A 26,095-nucleotide genomic window follows, 5' to 3' on the forward strand; every position below is an offset into this window, starting at 1 on the left:
CATGAGTGGGCCGACACAGTTCAGTAGATGGAGACAGTTCTTTAGAATATAACAGATGAGGTGAAATCCCACCTGCAGCAGAATGTTAACTCCTGACCGTAGATCTGCAGCCGCCACACCTCTGTAGAATGACTGGACCTTACGTTGGTTCAACCAGGTCACATGACCTTCACAGCTCGCATCTTCCAGTTCTGATGGGGAGGGACCAGCCTGAGGGACAGGGTCACATGGAAAATGATTGGATCGACTGTATGACAGTGGTGGGAGATAACTACGTACACGCACTCAAGTGCTTTACTATTTTCTCTCTGTGCTACTTAATACTTCTAATCCAATACCATACAATTGGAAATATTGTACTTTAACTTCACTACATTGATTTTACAGCTTAAGTTACTGGTTACTTTAAAGATTCAGATTTTAACACACAAGAGAATTATACAAATATGATGTTTTTATTTAGAGTTAACATTCCAACATTATACTTAAGTACACCTACAAAAGTGACTTGGTTGACAGAAAATTGGCAGTAATCTTACAAATTGTTTAAGTATTGTTCTGTGTAAAAAACATTTAACAGTTCCAATTTCTCAAATGTGATTTTTGTTCTGCAATGAGTACTTTTACTTAAGTATAATTTCATAAACATGTATTTAAAAACATATTGTTCTTGTGTTTTTACATCATCAATATGTAATGTTCACTGAGGTGTGTGTGTGTGTGTGTGTGTGTGTGTGTGTGTGTGTGTGTGTGTGTGTGTGTGTGTGTGTGTGTGTGTGTGTGTGTGTGTGTGTGTGTGTGTGTGTGTGTGTGTGTGTGTGTGTGTGTGTGTGTGTGTGTGTGTGTGTGTGTGCGTGTGTGTGTGTGTGTGTGTGTGTGTGTGTGTGTGTGATGGGGTGGACTCACAGTCTCCACACTGGCACACATCATGAGACTGAGGCTCTTTGTGAAACAGGAGACCAGGTCCACCAGAGCTGGTCTCCTGCTGGGAGGACCGGTCAGCACCAGACACTGCGGCCTACAGCCAAGAATAACAGTCACATGTACACTTTCATTCATCTCTTAGAAATTGCATTAATTCTATCATTTATCATTGTTGTCTTTCACTTGACTGATAAAGAGAGGTTTTTTACTTTTTAGCAGCTTAGCAGTAAACTTGATTTTGCAGTCGAAGAGTAATATGTGAAGATAGATACCACCTATGTATGTACGGGTTAATATGTAGTTATTGCTAGCAGGCAGTTACAAAATACACCTGCAAGCACCTTTTAAGCTCACTAACCACACTTATGGCGCACTTCAACAACAGCGCGGTTTAAGCGTGCCGTGCTCGGCCCGTTTTTGGTTGCATTTCCACTAGGCGTAGTTCCGGCTAGCGGATACTTTTTCACAGTTTTCTGGCTCTCCAAAATCGAGGTTCTTTCAGGGCCAACAACCGTTGGTATGCTAAACTAGTGAGAGAATTGCTGGCAACTAAAACATATTTTACCGTGATTTAATTGTAATACACGTTTCAAAATGATGCCGAAGTAACAACATACTGATACCGGTTAGTAAAAACCATGAATTAATGCTTTGACAAGTCTGCAGACAGACGGCAGGAGAACAACCTTTTAAAATGTGTGTTTTCTGAATGGAGATCAGCTAAGCTAACACAGTATATGCCAGGGTTGCCAATTCTCACGCATCTGGCGTGTGACACACGTTTTCACTCTCAATCTCACGGTCTCACGCTGCCCAAACTATTCTCACGCCAAAAACAAGATGAACCGGCGATCGTTTTTGTTTGGTTATTTACAATGTTGAGTTGACAGCTGCTCAAGCTGTCGATCCGCTCCCTCCTCGCCCCCACCACTCTTAACAACGTTAACAGACAGCAGAGCAGTGGGAGCCGGTTGGCCAATCCCCGACCCGTGTTGCGCAAGCACAGATCTAAGATCCAATAGAAATGATAAAAAGTAAAAGTCTGCTACTTATTGTTCTACTAGGCCAAAATAGAGTCAAAGAGTATATGAGAGTGAGAGTGTGTTAATTAATATATTTGGCAGTTTGGAGTAAGTCTGTAGATTTGTTTGTGTGTGTTTTTCATGTATAGGCCTCTCACGATAATTAATTTTGTTGGATACATTTTCCCGGAAATTATTGCGATAAATGATAATATTGTCGGCACCGTTGTATGACTATTTTAGACCACTGACAGAATGATAATATATAATAATAGTTCAAATACATACTTTCAAACTGCTAGTCACATCCTCATGTAAATGTAAATGTATCGAGGTGAGAAAAGTTATGGAGTTCATTTTTATTTATTGTACGATAAGTCAATTAATTGCTTATCGCGACAGGCCTATGCACACAATAAAACAGTGGAAACAAACATGTGTTTGACTTTCATTAGTGAATGAAACGTTGTGCCCTTTATAGTCTGTGTCCAATATTGTGTATTTGTATATATTGTATATATATCTTATATGCTAAGGTCCCGCTACTGACACGATAGCAGTCATTTAGTGCGCATATGTGTAATCAAACCCATGATATCAAAATCTCACTCCAGCCAGGAACCCAAAGTTGGCGACCCTGATATGCTCCGACCGTCCACACTCACAACAACGGCCTATACAGACATAAATAAAGCAGCGACTGTATTCTCCATGACACAGACAGTCTGTGGTTTGTACTTGTTTAACTTTTGTCTAGTTTCCGAACAGATATGAGGAGCTGTGAGCTCTGAGGGCTAACAGCTAACGGCTGGTGTTGGTTTTGTGTTTCACATTGAAGATGACGTCACGGCTCCGCCTTCACTGCGTTACTATAGTTACTACCCCAGCTACTAAACTGTAATGGAAACGCAGCATAAAGTGATCTTCTTAGCCAGTTAAATGGATGTTTGTATTGTACAGCCAGCTATTCCTCACACTATGCCGGAACTACGGTGAGCGACATCCTTGACCAAGCAATATTTTGTCGATGAACACCAGATAGTGGAACATTAACAAGTTACTTAGTTGAGATTTAATCCCAACACAAATTCCAAAAAGCAACAAAATAAACATTCCTCTTCTAAATGTAGAGAAAGGAACTATAGGATCCTGTCACCGACCTGTAGTTCTTGACATGGTCCCCCACCTGGTTGAGGGCCACACACTGGGTGAGAGCCATGTTGTAGGAGCCGGCCTGCACCGAGGAGCCCCAGTTTACGGCTGCACAGAGGGGGGCAGCAGAGTGAGGGTGGAGGAGAAGCGGCAGGCTAATGACATCTGACTGTTTATGGTTTACCCCACTTTATATGAATGAACTTACCAGGCTTCTTGTAGAGTGTGTATCCCAAAAGCACAATGACGATGCCAAAGGCAATGAGGGCCGCCCACCAGCTGAGCAGGAACATGATGACCAGACAACACACAGAGGCCAGCAGAGACAGCCACTTACTGTAGAACCTGAAGGACGGACGCCAACCTGTACACACACATTTTTTGCAACATAGACACCACAGTGTTACTTTTCCCCCTTAATTTCAGCTGCAATTCCACTTTATTTATTTGTTATAGTTGTATTTAATAAATACAATCATTCATATGTGTATGTGGCATAAACAGTCATGTTATGCAGGATATGTTAGTGGTGATAATTGAATAGTGTAAAATAATAGGCTATTGTTGCATTTTCTTTGTGTCAGGGGGAAGACATTTTACATTTTAGTTAAGAGTTTAGCAAGTAATATTGTTTATTGCCAGCAATGTTGTTTATACATATCAAATGATTGCAAATAGGTGTCAGTATTGCTACAGTGTGTTTGCAATGAGAACGTGATATGAAGTCTGGCGAGAGCAGGTAAGAAAATTAGAGTCTTTGGATGGAAATTGTAGTAGTTAGCGCCATGTGGACATGAATGTGGCTTTCTGCATTGTTCAGAAAATCTTTAAAATGTCACGGGAGTGAGCCTGTGTGACTATCATTCTGTGCACGCTACATGTAGCTTTCTATCTTAATGTCAATGAATTCGCACCTTCATTCATGCATTTATCAAAGTGAATGAGTTGTACCTGGTGAGTTGGTGATGGAGGCGTGGAAGCAGCTGAAGTTGATCAGACAGTAGGAGCAGAGGTAGAAGTTGGAGATGATGGGAGCGATGGTGTTCAACTCAGCTGGTGGAAAGAGACGACAGAAGGGAGTTTGAGAAAAATATGTATGAGCTGTATTACGATCCTTTTAATGCAAACCAAACATTTCCTACTGCTATATAAAGTATCCTAATGAAACATAAGGTGGCTTGAAAATCTGATGTCTTTGTCACCGAGGTTACTGCCCCCCATCTCAACAGTGTTCTCAGATGTGTAGCCGTCTTGTAACCACTTTCCCCATTTTAAATTACAGAAATGTATTCTTCTCTTTATGAAGTTTCAGGACATAACAATTTCAATTCAGACATTTTTTGTTGTAATTCCTCTGCTCATCTATAGGGGTCGAAGGGTTCTTCAAAGCCTTACCAATAAGAATGAAGCAGGCAGCGATGATGTACGTTAGAAAGTAGCCCCGGAGCGGTTCATCATTCCTGCCATACCCTTTGCCAAAGACGCCGATAAGAGGGTACAGCTTGTCCTTACACAGACACTGCCAGAAAAATAAATGTTGGTCACATCAGAAAGAAAAGCTTGTTGTTAAACACAGACAGTGAGTAGGAACTATGTGTACCTGAAAGACTTTGGGAGCAGACACCAGGCAGGCCAGAGCAGAGGACAGAGTCGCTCCAAATATCCCCGCAGTGATGAGAGGGCTGAATGCCGACACCATACTCATCGTCTGTGGGACATGGTGACCGGATGGTAATCCAACTCATTGTTTCAGGACACACTCAGTCATTTATGATATATAATAATTCATAAATTAACTTGCTGCTTTCACTGTTTTTATTGTGTATACAATCAAAAAACTGCTCCACCAAATGTTAATCTGCTCAGAGTGTAGGTCAACCCTTTAAGAAACTATGAATCAGCCTACCATCCAAATATATGAACAGTGTCTCTGACCCTAACCACGTCTTAAACAGTAAATATGAATTGTTGCTATTGAATTGGAAATACAGGCTTGCCCCATGCAAGGGGTAGGTTGATCCGAGTCAGGGGGTACATTAAACCATCTGGGGGTAAATTGACCAATTTAGTTTTTCAAGTTTAATCTTGGGTTGGGCAAGTTACGCAATATTATCACATTAATTAAATAACATGGATAAAAGAAGGAGTCGCTTGTTCAAGACATTCCAACCAAATGGAATTCGCCTTCCGACATGATAAAAAGCGTCCGTAGAAACCCACTGAAGGACGTCCTCAGCACACACAACTACAGCTGAAATGTATAAATGGGTTAAAAAAAACAACTATTGCAGGTATGTGACTGAACTTCTGGTAGGAGAAAAGTATGTTTCATGCTCTGTGGTTCTGCCTGCTTTTGCCATCTCTCCCAGGTGACGGAGAGCTCAGATGATGACTCCGCCTACGTGCTCAAATTCAAGTCAGAACAGACCTGGAGACACGCAAGGAAAATGCCAACATTGCATATCTGAACATTGCCACCGCATATGACCCGAGATTCAAGGACTTCAAGTGTATACCCAGGGCTGAGAGGGATGAGGTGTCGGCCTCAGTCACCAACTTTCTCAAAGAAAGAGTGTTCTTGCGACTCCCGGTTATGGCGTGGTGCTGGGCAGACAGGTGCCGGAGCTCCTCCGTAAAATTCTGTAAATTTGACTGCCTCACAACTTTAATTTATTCACATAGCCATAGTCATTTGAACTAAAAGTACTTTGTAAATTCAGAAGGCGCCGAAACCAAGGAAACAGGGGCAAAACAACGGCAAATTAAACTTTTCAAATGCCTCGAAGCAGCAAGCTAATACAAGGAGTGCAAGCTGACCTGAAAGCAGTCACGCTGCGCGTTACTGAAGCTGAGGACAACATTTCCACCAACGAAGACGATGTCGCAGCTCTGCTAGCTCAAAACACAGACATGAAAACTACTGTATGTCACGGCCCAAACTGTGTCCCTGTTTGTTCCCCTGTGTGTGTGTGGAGAGGGTGTGGTTTCCCTGGCAGGCAGCAGCCTGATTGCTCTCACCTGGCCGTCCAACTCAGCTGTCCCTCATCAATCTAATCAGGACACGGCTTATCTACTCCAGTCTCCCAGCAACTCACCGCCAGATTGTTTTCTACACCAGTGGTATTACATCCTCCTGGCTGCCCATTCAGTTATCCTGTCTGCGTGTAATTCCGTACTTTTTGTAATTAGTTTCTCCTGGTGTTTCCAGTGCAATCCCTCGGCCATCTTCCACCAGAGCTTCCAGCCAACCTGCCTGCTTCTTCCTGCATCATACCTGCCTGCCTTGTTATCAGTCCAGCCTGAACTGCCTACCTCCACTCCGGACCTCCATAGTCACCAAACCTGCCTGAGTCTCACAAACAATAAACCATTTAAACATCTTCAGTCATTGCCTGCGCCTGGGTCCTGTTTAAAACATACTCGTAACAGAACAATCTGGCCACCATGGACCGAGCAGGCTCGGACCCAATTCGCGAGGCTCTCTCCAACTAACGGCCCGTCTACACTACAGGCATCAAAGAATCTTGAAGCTGGGCGTGTCTGAAGCTTGGCGATTTTTTGCGAGCAACGCGACCAACAACCAATCACATGAATCTCCCGCCCCCGACATACAAAGCAATAGCAATGTTAAAACGAAGTAAACTGGATATAAACTCTCCAAACAGGCGAAAAACCTACCAGTTTCACCCACTGTCTCTGCCACCTCACTCCATGCCTGGTTCCTCCGGTTTGTATCCCGGTAAATAGTTCTGGTCGTAAAGAACCGGGTGATTTGCTACCGTAATATCTCGTTTTGAATATGAGGAAATGAACTGCGGTCTGGCTCTCCCAGCTTGCACGCGGTTTGATTGGCTGCGCTTGCACTGGCGGGATTTGCATGAACGGGATTTGATTGGCTGATGCCAAGCATCGAGCCTCAAAAGTTGAACATTGTTCAACTTTTGCCGATAGATGCTCGTGATGCTTGCAAAGCCATGCCATGCTCCCCACAATGCAGTTCGGCGAAGATTAAAAATCTTCTACGTCACCCCATTCAAGTGAATGGGCGAAGCGTTGAAAGCATTTTTCGATGCCTGTAGTGTAGACGGGCCGTGTGGCGTCCTCGTGGGCCGGCATGTCCAGATGCTCAGAGAGGTTATGGATAACCTTGCATCACTAGCTGCCAACTTAGCACAGATGGGACATCACCTCAACCTGTTTTCAACTCATCTTGCTCCGCCTGCTCCTGAGGATCCAGCTCCCCCACAAGAGTTAGCACCGGTTCCAGCCCAGCCCGCTCTCCCTTCACGTGAGCCAAACATTCCCACTCCAGAGCGGTACGCAGGTGCCTTAGGGACATATAAATCTTTCTTAATGCAGTGTTCTCTTGTGTTTGAGCAGCAGCCGTCTACTTATGCTAATGACAGAGCTAAGATTTGTTATATGATAGGTTTACTTCCAGGTAGCGCCCTAGCCTGGGCATCAGCTGTATGGGAGAGTCAGTCCAACCTTTGTTATTCTTATCCAGAGTTTGCAGAAGAAATGAAGAAAGTATTCCACCACCCCGTCAGCGGTAGGGACGCTACTAAACGCCTCCTCTCACTGCAACAGGGCTCCCGTAGTGTAGCTGAATACCCAGTGGAATTTAGGACCTTAGCTGCAGAGGCGGGGTGGAATGACACAGCGCTTCAAGGGGTTTTTCAAACCGGGCTAACTGATTCTGTTAAGGATGAGTTAGCAGTGAGGGACGAATCAGCTAACTTGGATGACTTGGTCTCCCTAGCCATAAGACTGGATAACCTTAGGGAGCGCCGTAGGGAAAGACCCAGCCAATCTCCTGGGTCACTCCCCTCTCGCCCTGACTCGTCTCCTCTCGCAAGATTCAGGTCGGAGACTTTCCCAAGTCCTAGTGCTCCATCTGAAGTCTTTTCTCCTCTCCTGTCTTCAGAGGAACCGATGCAGCTAGGCAGAGCCCGACTCACTCCCCAAGAACGTCTCCGGAGAATAAGAGAAGGACTTTGTTTCTACTGTGCTCACTCCGGTCATCTCGTGGACGCATGCCCCCAGCGCCCAAAAGAGGGTGCTCGCTTGTAAAGGTGGGGCTACTGGTGAGCAAGGCTGTTTCTTCCTCAACCCCCCAGACCCGCAAGCCACTTGAAGCCACACTGCTGTTAAATCAACAGTCTCTCTCTCTACCTGCCCTAGTGGACTCTGGGGCTGATTAGTTTTTTGGATGCCCAACTGGTTGCCTCAGCCGGCATCTCAACTCAACCTCTGACAGCTCCTCTCAATGCTCGAGGTCTGAATGGGAAGCTCCTGGCACACGTTACCCATGTCACCGAACCCCCACATCTCATCCTGAAATGATTCAGTTCCACGTCATGCCCTCCCCTTACACACCTGGGCCAGCCATGGTTAAGACTGCACAACCCCCACATGGACTGGTCGGAGAATCAAGTAAGGAGTTGGAGTTCCTTTTGTCACTCTTCATGCCTGCGGTCTACAATTCCCCCAGCAGAGGTCGGTATTCCCCCAGTTCGGCAGGGGCCACTCAACTTGTCCGCTGTCCCTCCGGTTTATCATAGCCTGGGAGAGGTTTTCAGCAAGCAGCGAGCTCTTTTTCTGCCCCCTCATCGCCCTTACGACTGCACAATAGATCTTCTTCCTGGGGCATCTCTCCCATCCAGTCGCCTGTTTAACTTGTCCCGAACTGAGCGTGAGGCCATGGAGACATACATCAAAGACTCACTGGCTGTTGGCATCATAAGACCCTCTTCTTCCCCCGTCGAAGCAGGCTTCTTCTTTGTATCCAAGAAGGACCGCTCCCTACGCCCCTGTATTGACTACCGGGGCCTTAACAACATCACCATCAACAACAAGTATCCACTGCCCCTCATCAATTCAGCCTTCGAACCCCTACAGAAGGCCACAATTTTCTCGAAACTTGACCTCAGGAATGCTTACCACCTGGTCCGCATACGTCAAGGAGACGAGTGGAAGACGGCGTTCAACACCCCACTAGGCCATTTCAAGTATCTAGTGATGCCCTTTGGACTCACCAATGCCCCAGCTGTCTTCCAGGCTCTGGTGAACGATGTCCTCCGTGACTTCCTGAACCATTCAGTATTTGTTTATCTTGATGATATTCTGATATTCTCACAGACCATGGAGGAACACACCCAACATGTGCAGCAGGTTCTACAAAGGCTCCTCGAGAACAAGCTGTTTGTCAAAGTAGAAAAATTCAAATTTCACGTGGATTCAGTGGATTTCCTGGGCTACATCATTGAGCAAGGTCAGCTGAGAACAGACCCAGAGAAGGTACAAGCAGTGGCACTATGGCCCAAACCTTCCACCAGGAAGCAGCTCCAACGTTTTTTGGGTTTTGCAAATTTCTATCGCCGGTTCATCAGAGACTACAGTCGTGTTGCCGGTCCTCTAAACCAACTCACCTCCCCAGCAATCCCCTTCTCGTGGACTACTCAGGCTGAGGCTGCCTTCTCTGAGCTGAAGAGACGTTTCACCTCGGCTCCTATTCTTACGAACCCTGACCCATCTATTCAGTTTATTGTTGAGGTTGATGCATCCAACACCGGTGTGGGGGCTGTTCTATCACAACGCTCAGTCTCCGACCAAAAGCTTCACCCTTGTGCTTTTTTTTCCCGACGACTGACAACCCCTGAGCGCAACTATGATGTTGGCAACAGGGAGCTGCTTGCTGTAAAGCTTGCACTGGAAGAATGGAGGCACTGGATGGAAGGCTCTGAACATCCATTCATTGTGTGGACAGACCACAGAAACCTGGTCTACCTACAAACTGCCAAACGACTAAACTCCCATCAGGCACGCTGGGCATTGTTTTTTGGCAGGTTAAACTTCATCCTTACCTACCGACCTGGTTCTAGAAACCTTAAACCTGACGCATTGTCCCGGCAGTTTGCAGTGGATCAGGATCCCATAGCTCCTGACACCATAATCCCCGCTACCAGAGTGGTGGGCGCTGTAACATGGGAGATTGAAAACTCAGTGAGGAAGGCAAAGAGAGACCATCCAGATCCAGGAAATGGTCAAGATAACCGTTTGTTTGCACCTGACTCTGTCCGCTCACAGGTTTTCCTATGGATCCATGCTTCCCGCTTTACCTGCCACCCGGGTGTGAATCGGACCCTATCCCTCCTGAGACGACACTTCTGGTGGCCTTCTATGGAAGCGGACTCTCGAGCCTTTGTGCTGGCCTGCACTGTTTGCGCCCGTAGAAAGTCTTCACACCAGGCTCCTATCGGTCTAATCCAGCCTCTCCCAGTCCCTAGTCGTCCCTGGAGTCACATCGGCCTAGATTTTGTTACCCGCCTCCCGGTTTAAAAGGGTAACTCGACCATTCTCACTATTGTCGATCGCTTTTCCAAAGCGGTTCATTTTGTGCCTCTTCCTAAACTCCCCACAGCCTCTGGAACTGCTGACCTCTTAGTCAATCATGTGGTCCGGCTTCATGGCATTCCAACAGACATTGTTTCCGACCGAGGGCCACAGTTCATATCTCAGGTATGGAAAGCATTCTGTCGAGCACTTGGAGCACCTGTCAGTCTCTCCTCAGGCTATCATCCTCAGACAGGCAGGCCGAAGGAGCCAATCAGGACCTTGGAGCTGCACTTCGCAGTGTCACCTCCCGGAATCCCACCTCCTGGAGCTTACATCTGCCCTGGATTGAATACGCTCATAACTCACTGTCTAGTGCTGCCACCGGTATGTCCCCATTTGAATGTTCTCTTGGATATCAACCCCCTTTGTTCCCAGCCCAAGAGGACGAGATTGCAGTTCGCTCTGTCCAAGCCCATCTCCGTCGTTGTCGGAGGATTTGGAAGAATGGCCGCTCTGCCCTTCTCCGCTCCGATGAACGCAATCGGCATATTGCAAACCGCTACCGGACCGCGGCTCCCCAGTTCCAACCAGGTCAGAAAGTTTGGCTTTCTTCAAAGAATATTTCTTTACAAGCTGAGTCTAAGAAGTTGAAACCACGCTTCATTGGCCCCGATGTGATCGAGCGCATAATCAATCCATCTGCTGTTAGACTCAAGCTGCCTCCCTCCATGAGAATTCACCCCACCTTTCATGTGTCCCAGTTGAAACCAGTGTTTTTCAGCCCTTTGTGCCCTCCAGCCATCTCCTCTCCACCCACCCTTGTTATTGATGACCACCCGGCCTACACGGTCCGACGGCTGTTGGACATTCGCCGCCGGGGCCGTGGGTACCAGTATCTGGTCGATTGGGAGGGTTATGGTCCTGAGGAGAGGACCTGGGTGTCCCGCAAGCTCATTCTAGGTCCCTCTCTCATTCCGAACTTTCAGAGACCACCCAGATAAGCCTGGTGGTTCGCCTGGAGGCTCCCGTTGAGGGGGGGGTACTGTCACGGCCCAAACTTTGTCCCTGTTTGTTCCCCTGTGTGTGTGTGTGGAGAGGGTGTGGTTTTCCTGGCAGGCAGCAGCCTGATTGCTCTCACCTGGCCGTCCGACTCAGCTGTCCCTCATCAATCTAATCAGGACACAGCTTATATACTCCAGTCTCCCAGCAACTCACCGCCAGATTGTTGTAAGAATTTCATGCATCGGCCTACAGTGGGAAAATTGTGAAATCTGTTGGACTAGAGTAGAAATATCAAATATCACTACTTTTCTTCTAAATGAAATGCTGACATTACAAAATGCATGGTTTTATACTGCAATGGCAGTGAGATCTAAAAATGTGGTCTGAATGGAAGTCAATGAGGCATTTTTGAGAGAAATTAAATCATTAAAATAATGAAACAGGCATTTAAAGGGTTAAATTCCTGACAATGATTGAATGTTTGGTAGTTTTGAGTACGTTAGAAGTTGTATATGTGATTCATGAAAAAAGAAGTAGAAAAAGTATGATGTATGATGATTTAATAGCAGTTATTATGGGCGTGTACATTTTTGCCACGAAGGGGTCCAGAGGTAGTATCTGACACTACGCAAAAAGTAATAATGCAGTCAAATCAATTTTGTTGCTAATCTTTGACACATCCAAGACTCTAATAACCACCAAAGTTCCATCCCTCTAGTAATTATTATATTGAAAGAAATTCATATTTTGTGTTTTTTGTCATAAATAATGAAATAATTCAAATAATGAAACAGGCATTTAAAAGGTTAAAATCCTGAAAATTAATGAATGTTTGGTAGTTTTGAGTACGTTATAAATTGTTTATGTGATTCATGAAAAAAAAGAAGTTGAAAGAAATATTGATGTCTGATGATTTAATAGCAGTTATTATGGGCGTGTACATTTTTGCCACGAAGGGGTCCAGAGGTAGTATCTGACACTACCAGAGGCGCGGGAAGGTATTTTGAGTGGGGGTGCTGAGGTGCTGTCCGATGTGCTAATTACGCACTGGACAGCACGGCGGGAGGGCGGGGGCAAAACCACACACACACAGTGGCATAACAATGGACTCAGTGAACACTATTACGGGCAATATAGCGCACGGGCAATATAGCGCACGCACAAGAGCGCGAACACACACACACACACACACACACACACACACACACACACACAGTCAGGGGCGGACTGGGACACAAATTCAGCCCGGGACGTTCAGACGCACCGGCCCACACACCGGCCCGCCGCCCACACATTCGGGCCACCCTTTTAGCTTACAGATAAATTATACATCTACTATGCTCATATACTGTATACTGTTATGGCTAGATTCCCCAGAGTCAAGCCATAACATAAAAGAGATGGACAACAGGAGTAAGGTGCAAAATGAAACCTTCCTTTAGTTAAGGTTTCTTAAAAATGTCCGTGTCATGTGTGAAGTGTGTCAAAGTGGATATGTAGGAGTCAGCAAATGGGTATAGTCAAAAATGGTTGCCTGTGCCTGGCTGTAAACAAAAAGAAGTGCCAACGCACATGCAGCTCAGACATTCAATCAATGCCATGTGGTCTAACCAACAAATGATTCTAATAGTCATTATGAGAGCACTTGTCCAGTATTAAATAACCAACTTCAAGGAATACAATATCATGCACAGTAATGTCAATCACTAAAATGAATGCAATAGTGAATTGGCCACACATCTCTGTGTCCTTATTATTCAATATTAATATTATTGAATATTAATACTATTTAATATAATTATTTAAAATTATAATATTAATATTATATAATTTAACTTGGAATATCATGAGCATACGACTCTATCCTAATGCATCTAACTCTATGCACAATATAATAGTCTGGCCAGCCCTGCAGACGGTTCTAGGTTCTGATTGGCTCTCTAGGTTAGCATTCTAGCTTCTGACTGGCTGTCAAGGTTGTCAATCACAGCTGTGGGCATATTATAGTTATAGTCGTAACATCGCTAAACCTTTTTCTTGACGGTTTTCTCAGTCAACTAATGCTATTGCTAACAGTAACATAAATTAACACAGCCCTGCACACTGCACCTGCTTTCATTATATGCCGGCCCACTTCGGTACCGGTACACAGTAGCATAACAGTGGACTCCAGTGAACACTATTACGGGCAATATAGAGCACGCACAAGAGCGCGAGCACACACACACACACACACACACACACACACACACACACACACACACACACACACACACACACACACACACACACACACACACACACACACACACACACACACACACACACACACACACACACACACACAACAAAGATGTAAAATATTATTTGACCAACAATGTGGAATTTATTGCAGCAATAACCATAACATAATAATTCAAATACCAAAAACATGATATTGACCAATACAGATTATGCACGGCGGCAGCAGCAATAACCATAACATAATAATTCAAATACCACAAACATGATATTGACCAATACAGATTATGCACGGCGGCAGCAGCAATAACCATAACATGATAATTCAAATACCACAAACATGATATTGACCAATACAGATTATGCACGGCGGCAGCAGCAATAACCATAACATAATAATTCAAATACCACAAACATGATATTAACCAGTATTATGCACGGCGGCAGCAAATAACCAAAAATGATTAATAATGCATGTTTTACCTATTTGAAGACCCCAAATGTGGACTTCCGTTCAGGGGTGTTGTCGATTAATCTTTTCATCAGTGGCTGGATGTCAATCCGATCAAGAATGTCACTGTGTACGTGCATTACGGCCAGGTGTGTCAGTCGTCTCTGTGTCATGTTGCTCCGAAGCCAGGTTTTGAGGCGGCGAAGGGTGGAGAAGGAATGCTCAGAGGAAGCAGCAGAGACAGGTAGACATAGACAAAGTTTGATCAACTTTTCCACTTCTGTCAGGAGTTCCCTTGTTTGAGGATGCAGTGCTCCGATGAATCCTGCAACGTCTTGAGCTGTCTTGAGTCCTTTTGTCTTGTAGAGGTTACCCAGCAATGTGAGCTGCATATGTAGACGAGATTTATCAAACTGATCGGGCACCTGTGCAGCAGTGATCTCTCTCATGCCTAAGTATTCTCCGTTTGCGGCATTGATGACAGTTTGCTCTCTCAGGGCAGCGACTTGTAGGCCTTCTTGGTCGAATCGGCGATCCAGCTCAGCTGTCACAAGATCCAAGGCCTCATAGAACTCACGCCGCCACTGCTGCTCTCCTACATCAGTCACGATGGCCTCTGTCTCCTCCGTATCTCTTAATCGGGCAGGGGTTCTGTTGGTTCGTGGAGGAAGGGGCATTTTCAGGTTGTTTCTTTCTGCACAAGCAGCCACTTTGGCAGTCATCTCCTCAATAAATCCATCTTCTCTCAGTCCATGCATGCGCTGTCGTAGCGCACTCACACACTCCAGTGCCCCCTTCGCACTTGCCTTCTCACTTTGGAGAGCTCTGGCTACGGTCTCGCATGGTCCAAAAAGAGCCTCACAGCACAAAAGGCCAAAGTATGTTTTGGCTTTTGTGGCTTGTTTGTATAGACCAGATACTTTTGCCCGAGTATCTCCCCTGACTGTCTTGTCTTGCTCAAGCATCTTAAGTGTCTGCAGAAGGGCTGTATATGAGGAGACAACCCGTGAAATCGCCCTTGTGCGTACGGCCCACCGAGTCGGGCATAATGACAGCAAGTTGCAAACCGCCTCATCATCACCAAACATGGACTGGAACAGCATCTTGCACTTTGATGACTCCCCGACCACCACTGAGACACTCCGTACAAAGTTGAATGTGTCTGCAACAACACGAACTTCCCTCGCCACTTCTTGTAATACCAAATCAAGTGCATGGTTACTACAGTGCACGTATAGTGCAGATGGACACTGCTCTTTTAGTTTGGCTTGCACACCCGAGATGCGGCCCGACATATTCGCAGCACCATCGAAGCAAAATCCCCTGAGACGCTCCAGTGGCAAATTCAAGCGCAGAAAAACATCCTTTATGCAAGAAAAAAGTGTTTCTCCAGTTGAATCAGGTGCACTGTAAAATCCAAGGAAAGCATTCACTGCCTCAAGTTTTGAATCCACGTATTGCAAAGTAATGGAAAATTGCTCTGATGTACTTATATCAGTGGTCGCATCTGCAGTAAGACCATAGAAAGAATGCTCTCACTTCGGACACGATTTCTCTTTGAACAGCATGGGCGAATATCTCCAGTATTTCATTTTGTACCGTGTCGGACATCCAGTTGTCTCTTCGCTGCAGCCACTCCCGGCATTTTGGCAATGTGAATGTCCGCTCCATCATCAGTTTCCATAGCACCCCATCTCGATTGTAATGGCCTCTTAATGATAGCCCTAAGCTGCCGATTAATCTTACTGATCTGAATATTAGCTCTAGGACTGTTCTGGCCGTTCTTTGCTCTTTCTCAACAATCTCCGACAGTAGAGCATTAATGGGAGTATTGTTGAGAGCAAGCATTCTCTCCGATTCTGAGTGAATGTCAGACAACTCGTGCTGGCTAAACTTTGTGGTTGCTTTACGCCAGTTACAAAAGCCTACTACTGTAAATGAACTTGTCTTTTTGTCATTATGTCTTCAGCCCTTCTCTATGGCTTTGCAGCAGGTGAAGCAAAGAACGGTGTCTTTCTCCGTGACATAATGCACCCATTTCCACCGGGTAAACCAGCTTTTCTGAAATGACCGCTCGAAGGTCTCTGTCCCAATTTTCCTGGCAGGAAAACGTATGTCTGGTCGACACGGCTCATCAAACCCCAAAACGTTAGGTGTCGGGTCTAGCTTGTCAACTGCACCACCTGCCGGTGTGTGGCCATGGCTAGCGTTAGCCACAGCTGAACTGCTAGCTCCTGTTTCATCGGTGCTGCTGCTAGGAGGCTGGTGCTCGTTGTTGGTGGTTGTAGACAAATGTCCTCCTGCCCCTGCATCTTCTAATTCAATATGTTTAGCAGATTTAGCGTTGTTAGAGAGAAAAAATTCTGATATCCGTTTTTGCGCCATGTCAGTTACTTGTGTTGTTATGTGTCACGTTAAAAGTAGCCGACTAAAAACTATCAACAAACTCTTTTTCCACATCTTTTTTATTTTTCTTCCCTGAAGCAAAATAATGTATTATATAGTTTTAAATTATCATTTGAATAATAATATATAATATAAAATATAATCTCAGGCTCCGCTCCCCCTCCCTGCCGCTAGGGGGTGCTGCAGCGCCCTCAGCACCCCCCTTCCCGCGCCCCTGGACACTACGTACAAAATAATAATGCAGCCAAATCAATTTTGTTGCTAATCTTTGACACATTCAAGACTCTAATAACCACCAAAGTTCCATCCCTCTACTAATTATTATATAGAAAAAAATTCATTTTGTGTGTTTTTTGTCATAAATAATGAAATAATTCAAATAATGAAACAGGCATTTAAAGGGTTAAAATCCTGAAAATTAATGAATGTTTGGTAATTTTGAGTACGTTATAAATTGTTTATGTGATTCATGAAAAAAAAAAAGTAGAAAGAGATATTGATGTATGATGATTTAATAGCAGTTATTATGGGCGTGTACATTTTTGCCACGAAGGGGTCGAAAGGTTGAAAATTCGAGGAGGGCACAAGGGTTAAAAGGAGGGAAAACACCTGGATCTGATGTTCTGCTCCAGTCTAAATCAAACACTGCCTGCTTTACTTGATCTGATTAGTACTTTTGGCATCTTTTCAGGCTACAAAATAAACAACAACAAATCTATAATAATGTTTTTGTCAGAAAACGAGAGGCTCAGTCCTCCAGTTTTGACCCCACTTGTGGTATCAAAACTAGGATTTACCTATTTGGGTGTCAAAATCACCCCAATTATTAACAAAATGATCCCAGCTAATTGAGGTGGACTACAATTACCGAATCTCACCTGGTATTATTGGGCGGCTCAAATTAGGGCGGGACTGTTTTGTTTCATGAAGGACAACCCTCCTGCATGGGTCACAATGGAATCCCTGTCACTTGCAGTCCCCATACACCAGGGGTGGGGAACCTGCGGCCCCCGGGCCGTATACGGCCCGCGAGACCATTTGGTACGGCGCTTGAGGTAATTTATAAACACACGCAAAAAAAGACACAAATTAAAGAAATCTAGACCGCACAAAAATTAAACAAGCGAGTGCCTGTTTTTCCTGGCCAAGGTCAGTGTCCTTGAACACAACACGAGCCTAACGTGCCATCAGGTGGTATATGACTCGTCTGACAGGGGTGCAGTTCTGACGGAGAGCACCAGAACGTCGCTCCGGCACTTCCAAAAATTGCAGTACCCATAAGGAGTCGTACACATGCCGCAGTTTTTGCGTGGTTGTGTCTTTAGTTGAAAGCCCACTGGCGATCTGCTCATCTGTCATACTGATCAGACTAGGGATCATCCGATATGACTTTTTCAAGGCCGATACCGATTATTAGTAATCAAGGAGACCGATAACCGATATTTGGAACCGATATACATTTGCAGTAAAATCTGAAAATCTTGGTGTCAAAATGCAGAATAACTTCAACTTCTTTGAAATGCCTTTTTATGGTTAATTAACTTTTCAACATCTTAAAACTGGTTTCCTCTCTGTGACCCTGAGTAAAGTAAATGAAGTAAAAATTAAATAAAAACTACTAAAACTTGTTCTGAACTTCTGATATTTGAGTCTCACTCATTTAGTAGTCCCAATTCAGCTGCACCACAGATTGTGGTGCAGAAAGCAGAGTTGCTGCGAGGCTCCACTAGCAGCCGTCACAGTCCCAGTCGTCCCAGCGCGTCACAGTTTCTCCGCTGCGAGACGCTACCCGCGTATCTTGCAGGCCTGGAAATTGGACTTAAAACTAATTATAACACAGGAGGAATGGTCAAAGGCTTGCTCCTTGGTTCAAACTCAAACAACGAACACACACTCCAAATTACTAAAGTATAAATGGCTAACCAGACAGTACATTCCTCTGGCTAGGTTGCAAAACAAACTGGATAGGTTTTGAGAAATCTGGAAAACCTTTTACGACTTTTGTTCTACTGTGCTTTACAGCCTGGTATTGACTTCAGTTATCCAGTGTTCGTGATCAGTTGTGCAAAACATTTAGCATTTGTCTGTTGCATATCATTAGTGGATGGATGTATGTGTTCTGTTGATAGGTTATAGACTTTCTACTGTTCTCAACTTTTTTTCACTTCAATTGGATAGTCCTAACACATGCCTAAAAACACTTAGTGGAGAACCTACTAAAAGTATACTAATAGTCAACTCTAGATTAGTTGACGATCAACAGAAAGTCAACTAAACTCTAAAGTTGCTTATCTGTTGATCATCAACTAATGCTTAATGTAATAGTCAACTGAACCTTAGTTGCTTATCTGTTGATCATCAACTAATGCTTAATGTAATAGTCAACTGAACCTTAGTTGCTTATCTGTTGATCATCAACTAATGCTTAATGTAATAGTCAACTGAACCTTAGTTGCTTATCTGTTGATCATCAACTAATGCTTAATGTAATAGTCAACTGAACTTTAGTTGCTTATCTGTTGATCATCAACTAATGCTTAGTTACTTGCCGGTTTGAACGGTGATGTTGAATGTCAACTGACACATGTCAACTGATGCACTGTTGACATGCTACTAAATGTCAACTGATGACTTATAGAGTGTTAACTATGGACTATCAAAATAAAGTGTTACCATATTTTTTTAACTCTGGCTTTGTAATAAAAAATATGGCAAAACGAAAAGGGCCAAGCGTCACAGCTTTTGGATTAACAAGCAAAGAAGCGAAGGAGTCTAAAAATGACAACGTGAACGGAAAACAACTTTTAGTTGGCCGGCTGTAAGCGGCGTTAGGGTCGAGCTTGACAGTTCCACACCGAGGGAGAGGCCTCAACAACGGCCACATCCGCCGGCATAGTGACACCGTCTGTATTAGTCGAAGAGTGTTTTTATAGCAATTGATCGCATCCACGCTGCTGCGCCAGTCAACAGAGCGGGCGTGTGACATATTTAGTAGCAGGATGAGCTCTGAAAAATAGGGCTCCCCGAAAGCAAATGGGTAATTCGAACACTGACAGAGCTCCCTCTATACAAATCAAACTGTAGACGGTGTGAAAGCACCTATTGTTTTAAATAATGGTCGGAATGTGACCTGTGAGCCTTCTGAATTACCGTGGGACAGCACATTCTAAACTAAAATGTTCAATCAATAAAGTAACATCTTATCTTATCTTAATATATCTTCATATTAATAATAATAATAAATCATACAGTATGTGTCCGAAAGGGAGCAGGAGGAAGCAAACACAAAAATATACAAAAAATATACTGCATATTAAAGCAAACGATTGTAAAGGTAAAAGTATGAGCATAACAAATAAAGAAGTGTAATGTAAACATTTACATTATCATTATGATTATTTAAGATATAAAGACTATATATTATTGAATTACAAGATTAGATATACTTTAGTTGATCTAAAATATTGATGTGTTCAAATGTTGTTCAAAACACATCTGAAAGTCCATGAAACTTTCTGTATTTGTGAATGAAGCGCCATCTCCTGGTTAAAACCTGAAATTGAAAATCTGGCAACGCCCTCTTGGAAAATAGTGGGGGGCTTAACATTCCTCTATACTGGTCGTAGGCAGGTCGTAGGCAGGAAGCTGTAAGCTGGAGTCTGAAATGAAGTGCGACATCTGTAAGTAATGTTTTCTTTTTGGACCGAAACTATCATTTTACTATGTTCAATCTGAATTTACTTTAAAATAATAAACATCTATACAGGACTGTCTCAGAAAATTAGAATATTGTGATAAAGTTCTTTATTTTCTGTAATGCAATTAAAAAAACAAAAATGTCATACATTCTGGATTCATTACAAATCAACTGAAATATTGCAAGCCTTTTATTATTTTAATATTGCTGATTATGGCATACAGCTTAAGAAAACTCAAAAATCCTATCTCAAAAAATTAGAATAGTTCCTCAGACCAAGTAAAAAAAAAAGATTTATAACAGCAAAACACAATCAAACATTTGAAAATGTCCATTAATGCACTCAGTACTTGGTTGGGAATCCTTTTGCACGGATTACTGCATCAATGCGGCGTGGCATGGAGGCAATCAGCCTGTGGCATTGCTGAGGTGTTATGGATGCCCAGGATGCTTCAATAGCGGCCTTTAGCTCATTAGCATTGTTGGGTCTGGTGTCTTTCAGCTTCTTCTTCACAATACCCCACATATTCTCTATGGGGTTCAGGTCAGGGGAATTTGCAGGCCAATCGAGGACAGTAATGCCATGGTCAGTACACCAGTTACTGGTGGTTTTGGCACTGTGGGCAGGTGCCAGATCATGCTGGAAAATGAATTCCTCATCTCCATAGAGCTTTTCAGCAGACGGAAGCATGGAGTGCTCTAAAATCTCTTGGTACACAGCTGCATTTACTCTGGGCTTGATGAAACACAGTGGACCAACACCAGCAGCTGACATGGCTCCCCAAACCATCGCTGACTGTGGGAACTTCACACTGGATTTCAAGCAACTTGGATTTTGCTCCTCTCCAGCCTTTCTCCAGACTCTGGCGCCTTGACTTCCAAATGAAATACAAAACTTGCTTTCGTCTGAAAAGAGGACTTTGGACCACTGTGCAACTGTCCAGTGCTTCTTTTCCTTAGCCCAAGTCAGACGCCTCTTCCGTTGTCTTGAGTTCAGAAGTGGCTTGACCATGGGAATACGGCTATTGTAGCCCATTTCCCGGACACGTCTGTGAACAGTGACTTTTGATACCTGGACTCCAGCTTCAGTCCACTGTCTTTGAAGCTCCCCCAAATTCTGGAAGCGACTCTTCTTCACAATGCTGTTAAGGCTGCGGTCATCTCTCTTGGTTGTGCAGCGTTTCCTGCCACATTTCCCCCTTCCAACAGACTTTTTGTGGATGTGCTTTGAAACTGCACTCTGTGAACAGCTTGCTCTTTGAGAAATGTCTTTTTGTGTCTTACCCTCCTGATGGAGGGTGTCAATGACGGTCCTCTGGACAGCAGTCAGATCAGCAGTCTTCCCCATACTTGTGATTTAGTTTACTGAACCAAGCTGAGTGTTTTTCAAGGCTCAGGAAACCCTTGCAGGTGTTTCGAGTTAATTAGACGATTCAAGTGATTCGTTGAACACCCTACTAGTATACTTTTTCATGATATTCTAATATTTAGAGATAGGATATTTGAGTTTTCTTAAGCTGTATGCCATAATCAGCAATATTAAAATAATAAAAGGCTTGCAATATTTCAGTTGATTTGTAATGAATCCAGAATGTATGACATTTTTGTTTTTTTAATTGCATTACAGAAAATAAAGAACTTTATCACAATATTCTAATTTTCTGAGACAGTCCTGTATTGATTCTGACTCTTCTACATCCAACTCACAGGTTTATCATTGCTTTGAGAAAAAAGACTATTATGTCATTTGTTCTGGGAATGTCATTTTTGAGCCTGAGACCTGAAAAACAGGCTTGGGGCTTAACTGGCTAACAGGTACACTTGCTACTTAATATAGACGGCACACTTTCATTCAAATCTCACATCAGTAATATCACTCTGTCTGCCTATTTCCATCTGCGTAACATCAACCGCCTCCGCCCGTCCCTTAACCCTAAGAGCACCGCCATTCTTGTTCACACCCTGGTCACTTCCCGCATTGACTACTGCAACTCCCTTCTCTTTTGTCTCCCTCTCAAATCCATCCACAGACTTCAAATGGTTCAGAACTCTGCCACCGGCATTATCACCAGAACCCCCTCCATTAACCACATCACTCCTGTTCTTCAGCAACTTCACTGGCTCCCCGTCAAATCCCGTATCGTTTTTAAGATTCTGCTCCTCACCTTTAAGGCCATCCACAACATCAATCCTCTGTACCTCTCCGACCTCCTGCACATCAACACACCCATCCGCACTCTCATGTCTTCTGCTTCCCTCAACCTCACTGCACCCCCCTTCCGTTTAACCACCATGGGGTCTAGAGCCTTCAGCCGCTGGAACTCTCTCCCACCTGACATCCGCAACACTGACTCTCCCCCATTTTCAAATCACGTCTCAAAACATATCTCTTCACACTCGCATATCCACCCTGATCATTATCCATCACACATCCTTTTTTATTTATTTGATTGATTTATATACTGCATTGTCTTGTTTATGTCTCTTATGCTTGTCTTGTCTTGTCTTATCTTGTTTTTTGTGTGTTTGTACAGCAACCTTGAGAGCCTTGAAAGGCGCCTATATAAAATAAATGAATTATTAGGGTCTGAGACCAGAGGTCGGCGAAGACCCTAATTTCCACTTTAATTTTCACGTAAACGAACAAAACTCGCTACGCATATCTAGTGTGCGGAGAAAAACCAAAAAGCCTCTTGGAGGGGTATGAAATAACGTACCGGAAGTCGGCCATTTTGAATTTAGCGTCGGTAAAAACTCGATTTATCGCGTTTTTCGTCCTCCGCACAAAATCTATCTTCTCCTAGGACTTTATCCGTACGACTAGAAATTCGTCGGGTAGCATCTCGAGACATGGGCATGTCATTTGACGATGATGTCATAACTCAAACTGACATACTCAGAACGCCACCAAACCTCATATGATGGTTAACACTACGGCCCTGAACAGCTCTAGGTCAAATCTGATGTTACTTAATGTGGTGTTACCATGACAACGGATCTTTCGCCATTAAACACGATGTCGCTGTAACTCCAATGGACACGGTCCCATCGTCCCCCAATCTTCACTTTTATATCACCAGTCCATGCCTCAACAGCTTTACGTGAAATCTGAGATCTCACCATATGCCGTTTCCATGGACCTTCGCAAAAAAATATGATGTTGTTGTAATTCAATGGAAAATGGTCCAAACAGCACCAGACTTCAGACTATCATTAATGGGCCGGCCCTCAACAGCTCTATGTCAATCATGGGATGTCATCATATGCTGTTGCCATGGCGACAGATCCCTCGCCATGAAACATGGTGTTGTCGTAATTCAATGGAAAATCCTCCAAACAGCACCAGACTTCAGACTATCATTGATGGTCCAGCCCTCAACAGCTCTATGTCAATTATGGGATGTCATCATATGCCGTTTCCATGGCAACAGATCACCCGCCATCAAACATAATGTTTGTGTTACTGCTGTAACTCAAAGACATTGTCCGATCGGCCTGAAACTTCCCATGTTTGCCAACGGCCGAGTCCTCGAGACATCTGCCTGACGTCGACGTGCGGACAACAGCCTGTGGAGCGTCGAAGACCCGCTCAACGCTGCTTGCAGCTTTAATTATTATTATTATTATAATTATGCCACTCCTTGATATAAGAAAACATTTTCTGCTTACCTGTTCAGAATAAGAAAGAAAACTTAAATGTTAACTTGCTGTCTCTCAGCCTGTTATATTGTTATGATCATGGCTCTGGAATCTGAGGTTCACTTTTATAACAAACCAGATAACATGTTAATGCCCTGGCAGTGGCAAATAGCTACGTTAAAAAAAATATCATCCTTTTTCTGCCTCTACCTGCTTTAGTGTCTACACTGTAGTGACACCTGTTTCCTCAACATTATAAATCATGTTTCAGGGAATTAATGCCAGTAAAACAAACCTGAGCTGACCTACTGAATCATGTGATCTGTTGGAGACCCTACCTGCTAAACCCTCTCCAGCTGTGTGGTACAGGAATGCTGTTTCTGTCTGTAATTCAAAGCCAGTTCACAGCATTTCTTTGGAATAAGGCCATGGAACTGGTCAACAGTTTTTGCATCTGGTCTGAAGCCCATTCTCTCTCCTGTGTGAAGACCCTCTCTCCTCTTCTGTTCCTCTCTACCTCCTGTTTTCCCTTCCTTTTTATGTCTCTATGCAGGGTTGACATGCATATGTGTCTTTTGCCACTGCTCTGACGGACAACAATTGTGCACAGTACCCTACATAAAGGGTGTGGGTCAACTTACCAACTGGCTCATCTTACCCCACTTTCTCCTAACGTATTGCATCGCATCATAACATATCTCATCACATCGTAATGTGGCGTATGGCATTGTATCGCATTGTATCGTGTCGTAATGTATCGTATTGTGTTGTATCGTATAGGAAAGAAAAGTCAAATAAATGTGTACGAACTGGCCGATTTACCTTTTAGCAACTTTTTTTTATTAATATTTGGGTGTTTCTGCAGGACCTAGTGAAGAGTAAAGATGTCTTGTTAATGACCTGGTTCTGACCTGATAGTAGTTATTGATACCGTAGGTGCATGTGTTATTCTTTATACACTCTGTGAAGTCCCATCCATACTGACAAGCTAAACCAACACAAGCCTCACTGGGAGGGGACAGGGACAGGGTGTCGTTCAACAGGCCGGACGCTTCCCGCACCACGCAGGATCCTGGGGGAAGAATTACATGAAAAGCTATTTGAAGTCCTGAACAAAATTATTTTATTCATATTGTCTGTATGGGATAGACAGTATTTCAGGATATGAGATTACTCAACTTTTGTCATTATACTTGCAGACAAAGAACATGAATACAATGTGGTAAAGATAGTATTTTCAACCTGCTAGGAAAACAAAACAAGACCTGTAAGAGCTTTAAGTCTGTTATGGCGCATTTCCACTACAGCGCGGTTTAAGCGTGCCGTGCCGGGCCTGTTTTTCCACTTGGCGTAGTTCCGGCTAGCGGGTACTTTTTCGCAGTTTTTCTGGCTCTCCAAAATCGAGGTTCTTTCCGGGCCAACAATCGGGCTGAGTATGCTAAACTAGTGAGAGAATCGCTGGCAACTACAACAAAATGAAAATATTTGACCGTGATTTAATTGTAATACACGTTTCAAAATGATGCCGAAGTAACAACATACTGATACCGGTTAGTAAAAACCATGAATTAAGGCTTTGACAAGTCTGCAGACAGACGGCAGGCGAAACACCTTTTAAAATGCGTGTTTTCTGAATGGAGATCGGCTAAGCTAACGCAGTATATGCTCCGACCGTCCACACTCACAACAACGGCCTATACAGACTTAAATAAACCAGCGTCTGTACTCGCCATGACACAGACAGTCTGTGGTTTGTACTTGTTTAACTTCTTTCTAGTTTCTGAACAGATATGAGGAGCTGTGAGCTCTGAGGGCTAACAGCTAACGGCTGATGTTGGTTTTATGTTTCGCATTGAAGATGACGTCACGGCTCCACCTACACTGCGTTACTATAGTTACTGCCCCAGTTCCTAAACTGTAATGGAAACGCAGCATAAAGTGAGCCTAACAAGGCCTAGCCATACCGTACTAAGCCGAGCGAGGCCCTGCAGTGGAAAAGCGCCATAAGTGAGTTTGAAGATAAAGTACCGATTGTTGCAGAGATGATGAGGTAAGATATGGTGGTCCAGAATATTGCTGTCAGTGTTCCTTTGGGAATGGCCTCTGTTGGATTCTGGGAAGGCCAGAACAAATAACAAGTACATACGTTTGAAATTGCCACACACGTATTAAGAGTTGTCTCTATGTACATACAGGAACAGGTTAATGTGTGAGGCAAGCAGT

General features: G+C 44.0%; 1 protein-coding gene across 1 annotated transcript in view; it reads right to left on the reverse strand.

Annotated features, from left to right (window-relative positions):
• The window catches only part of slc12a3 (solute carrier family 12 member 3), a 98,308-nt gene that overhangs the window by 20,373 nt on the left and 51,840 nt on the right, over positions 1 to 26,095 (reverse strand). Inside the window, exons 9-17 of the mRNA XM_079680484.1 lie at positions 25,901 to 25,985; positions 24,784 to 24,944; positions 4,699 to 4,806; positions 4,494 to 4,617; positions 4,050 to 4,151; positions 3,307 to 3,462; positions 3,107 to 3,206; positions 907 to 1,018; positions 73 to 210 (exon numbers count right to left, since the gene is read on the reverse strand). Coding sequence (XP_079536610.1) covers positions 73 to 210; positions 907 to 1,018; positions 3,107 to 3,206; positions 3,307 to 3,462; positions 4,050 to 4,151; positions 4,494 to 4,617; positions 4,699 to 4,806; positions 24,784 to 24,944; positions 25,901 to 25,985 — 1,086 coding nt within the window. The remainder of the gene's footprint in view (positions 1 to 72; positions 211 to 906; positions 1,019 to 3,106; positions 3,207 to 3,306; positions 3,463 to 4,049; positions 4,152 to 4,493; positions 4,618 to 4,698; positions 4,807 to 24,783; positions 24,945 to 25,900; positions 25,986 to 26,095) is intronic.

This window comes from Notothenia rossii (genome assembly GCF_949606895.1).
Source record: "Notothenia rossii genome assembly, chromosome: 5".
NCBI lineage: Eukaryota > Metazoa > Chordata > Actinopteri > Perciformes > Nototheniidae > Notothenia > Notothenia rossii.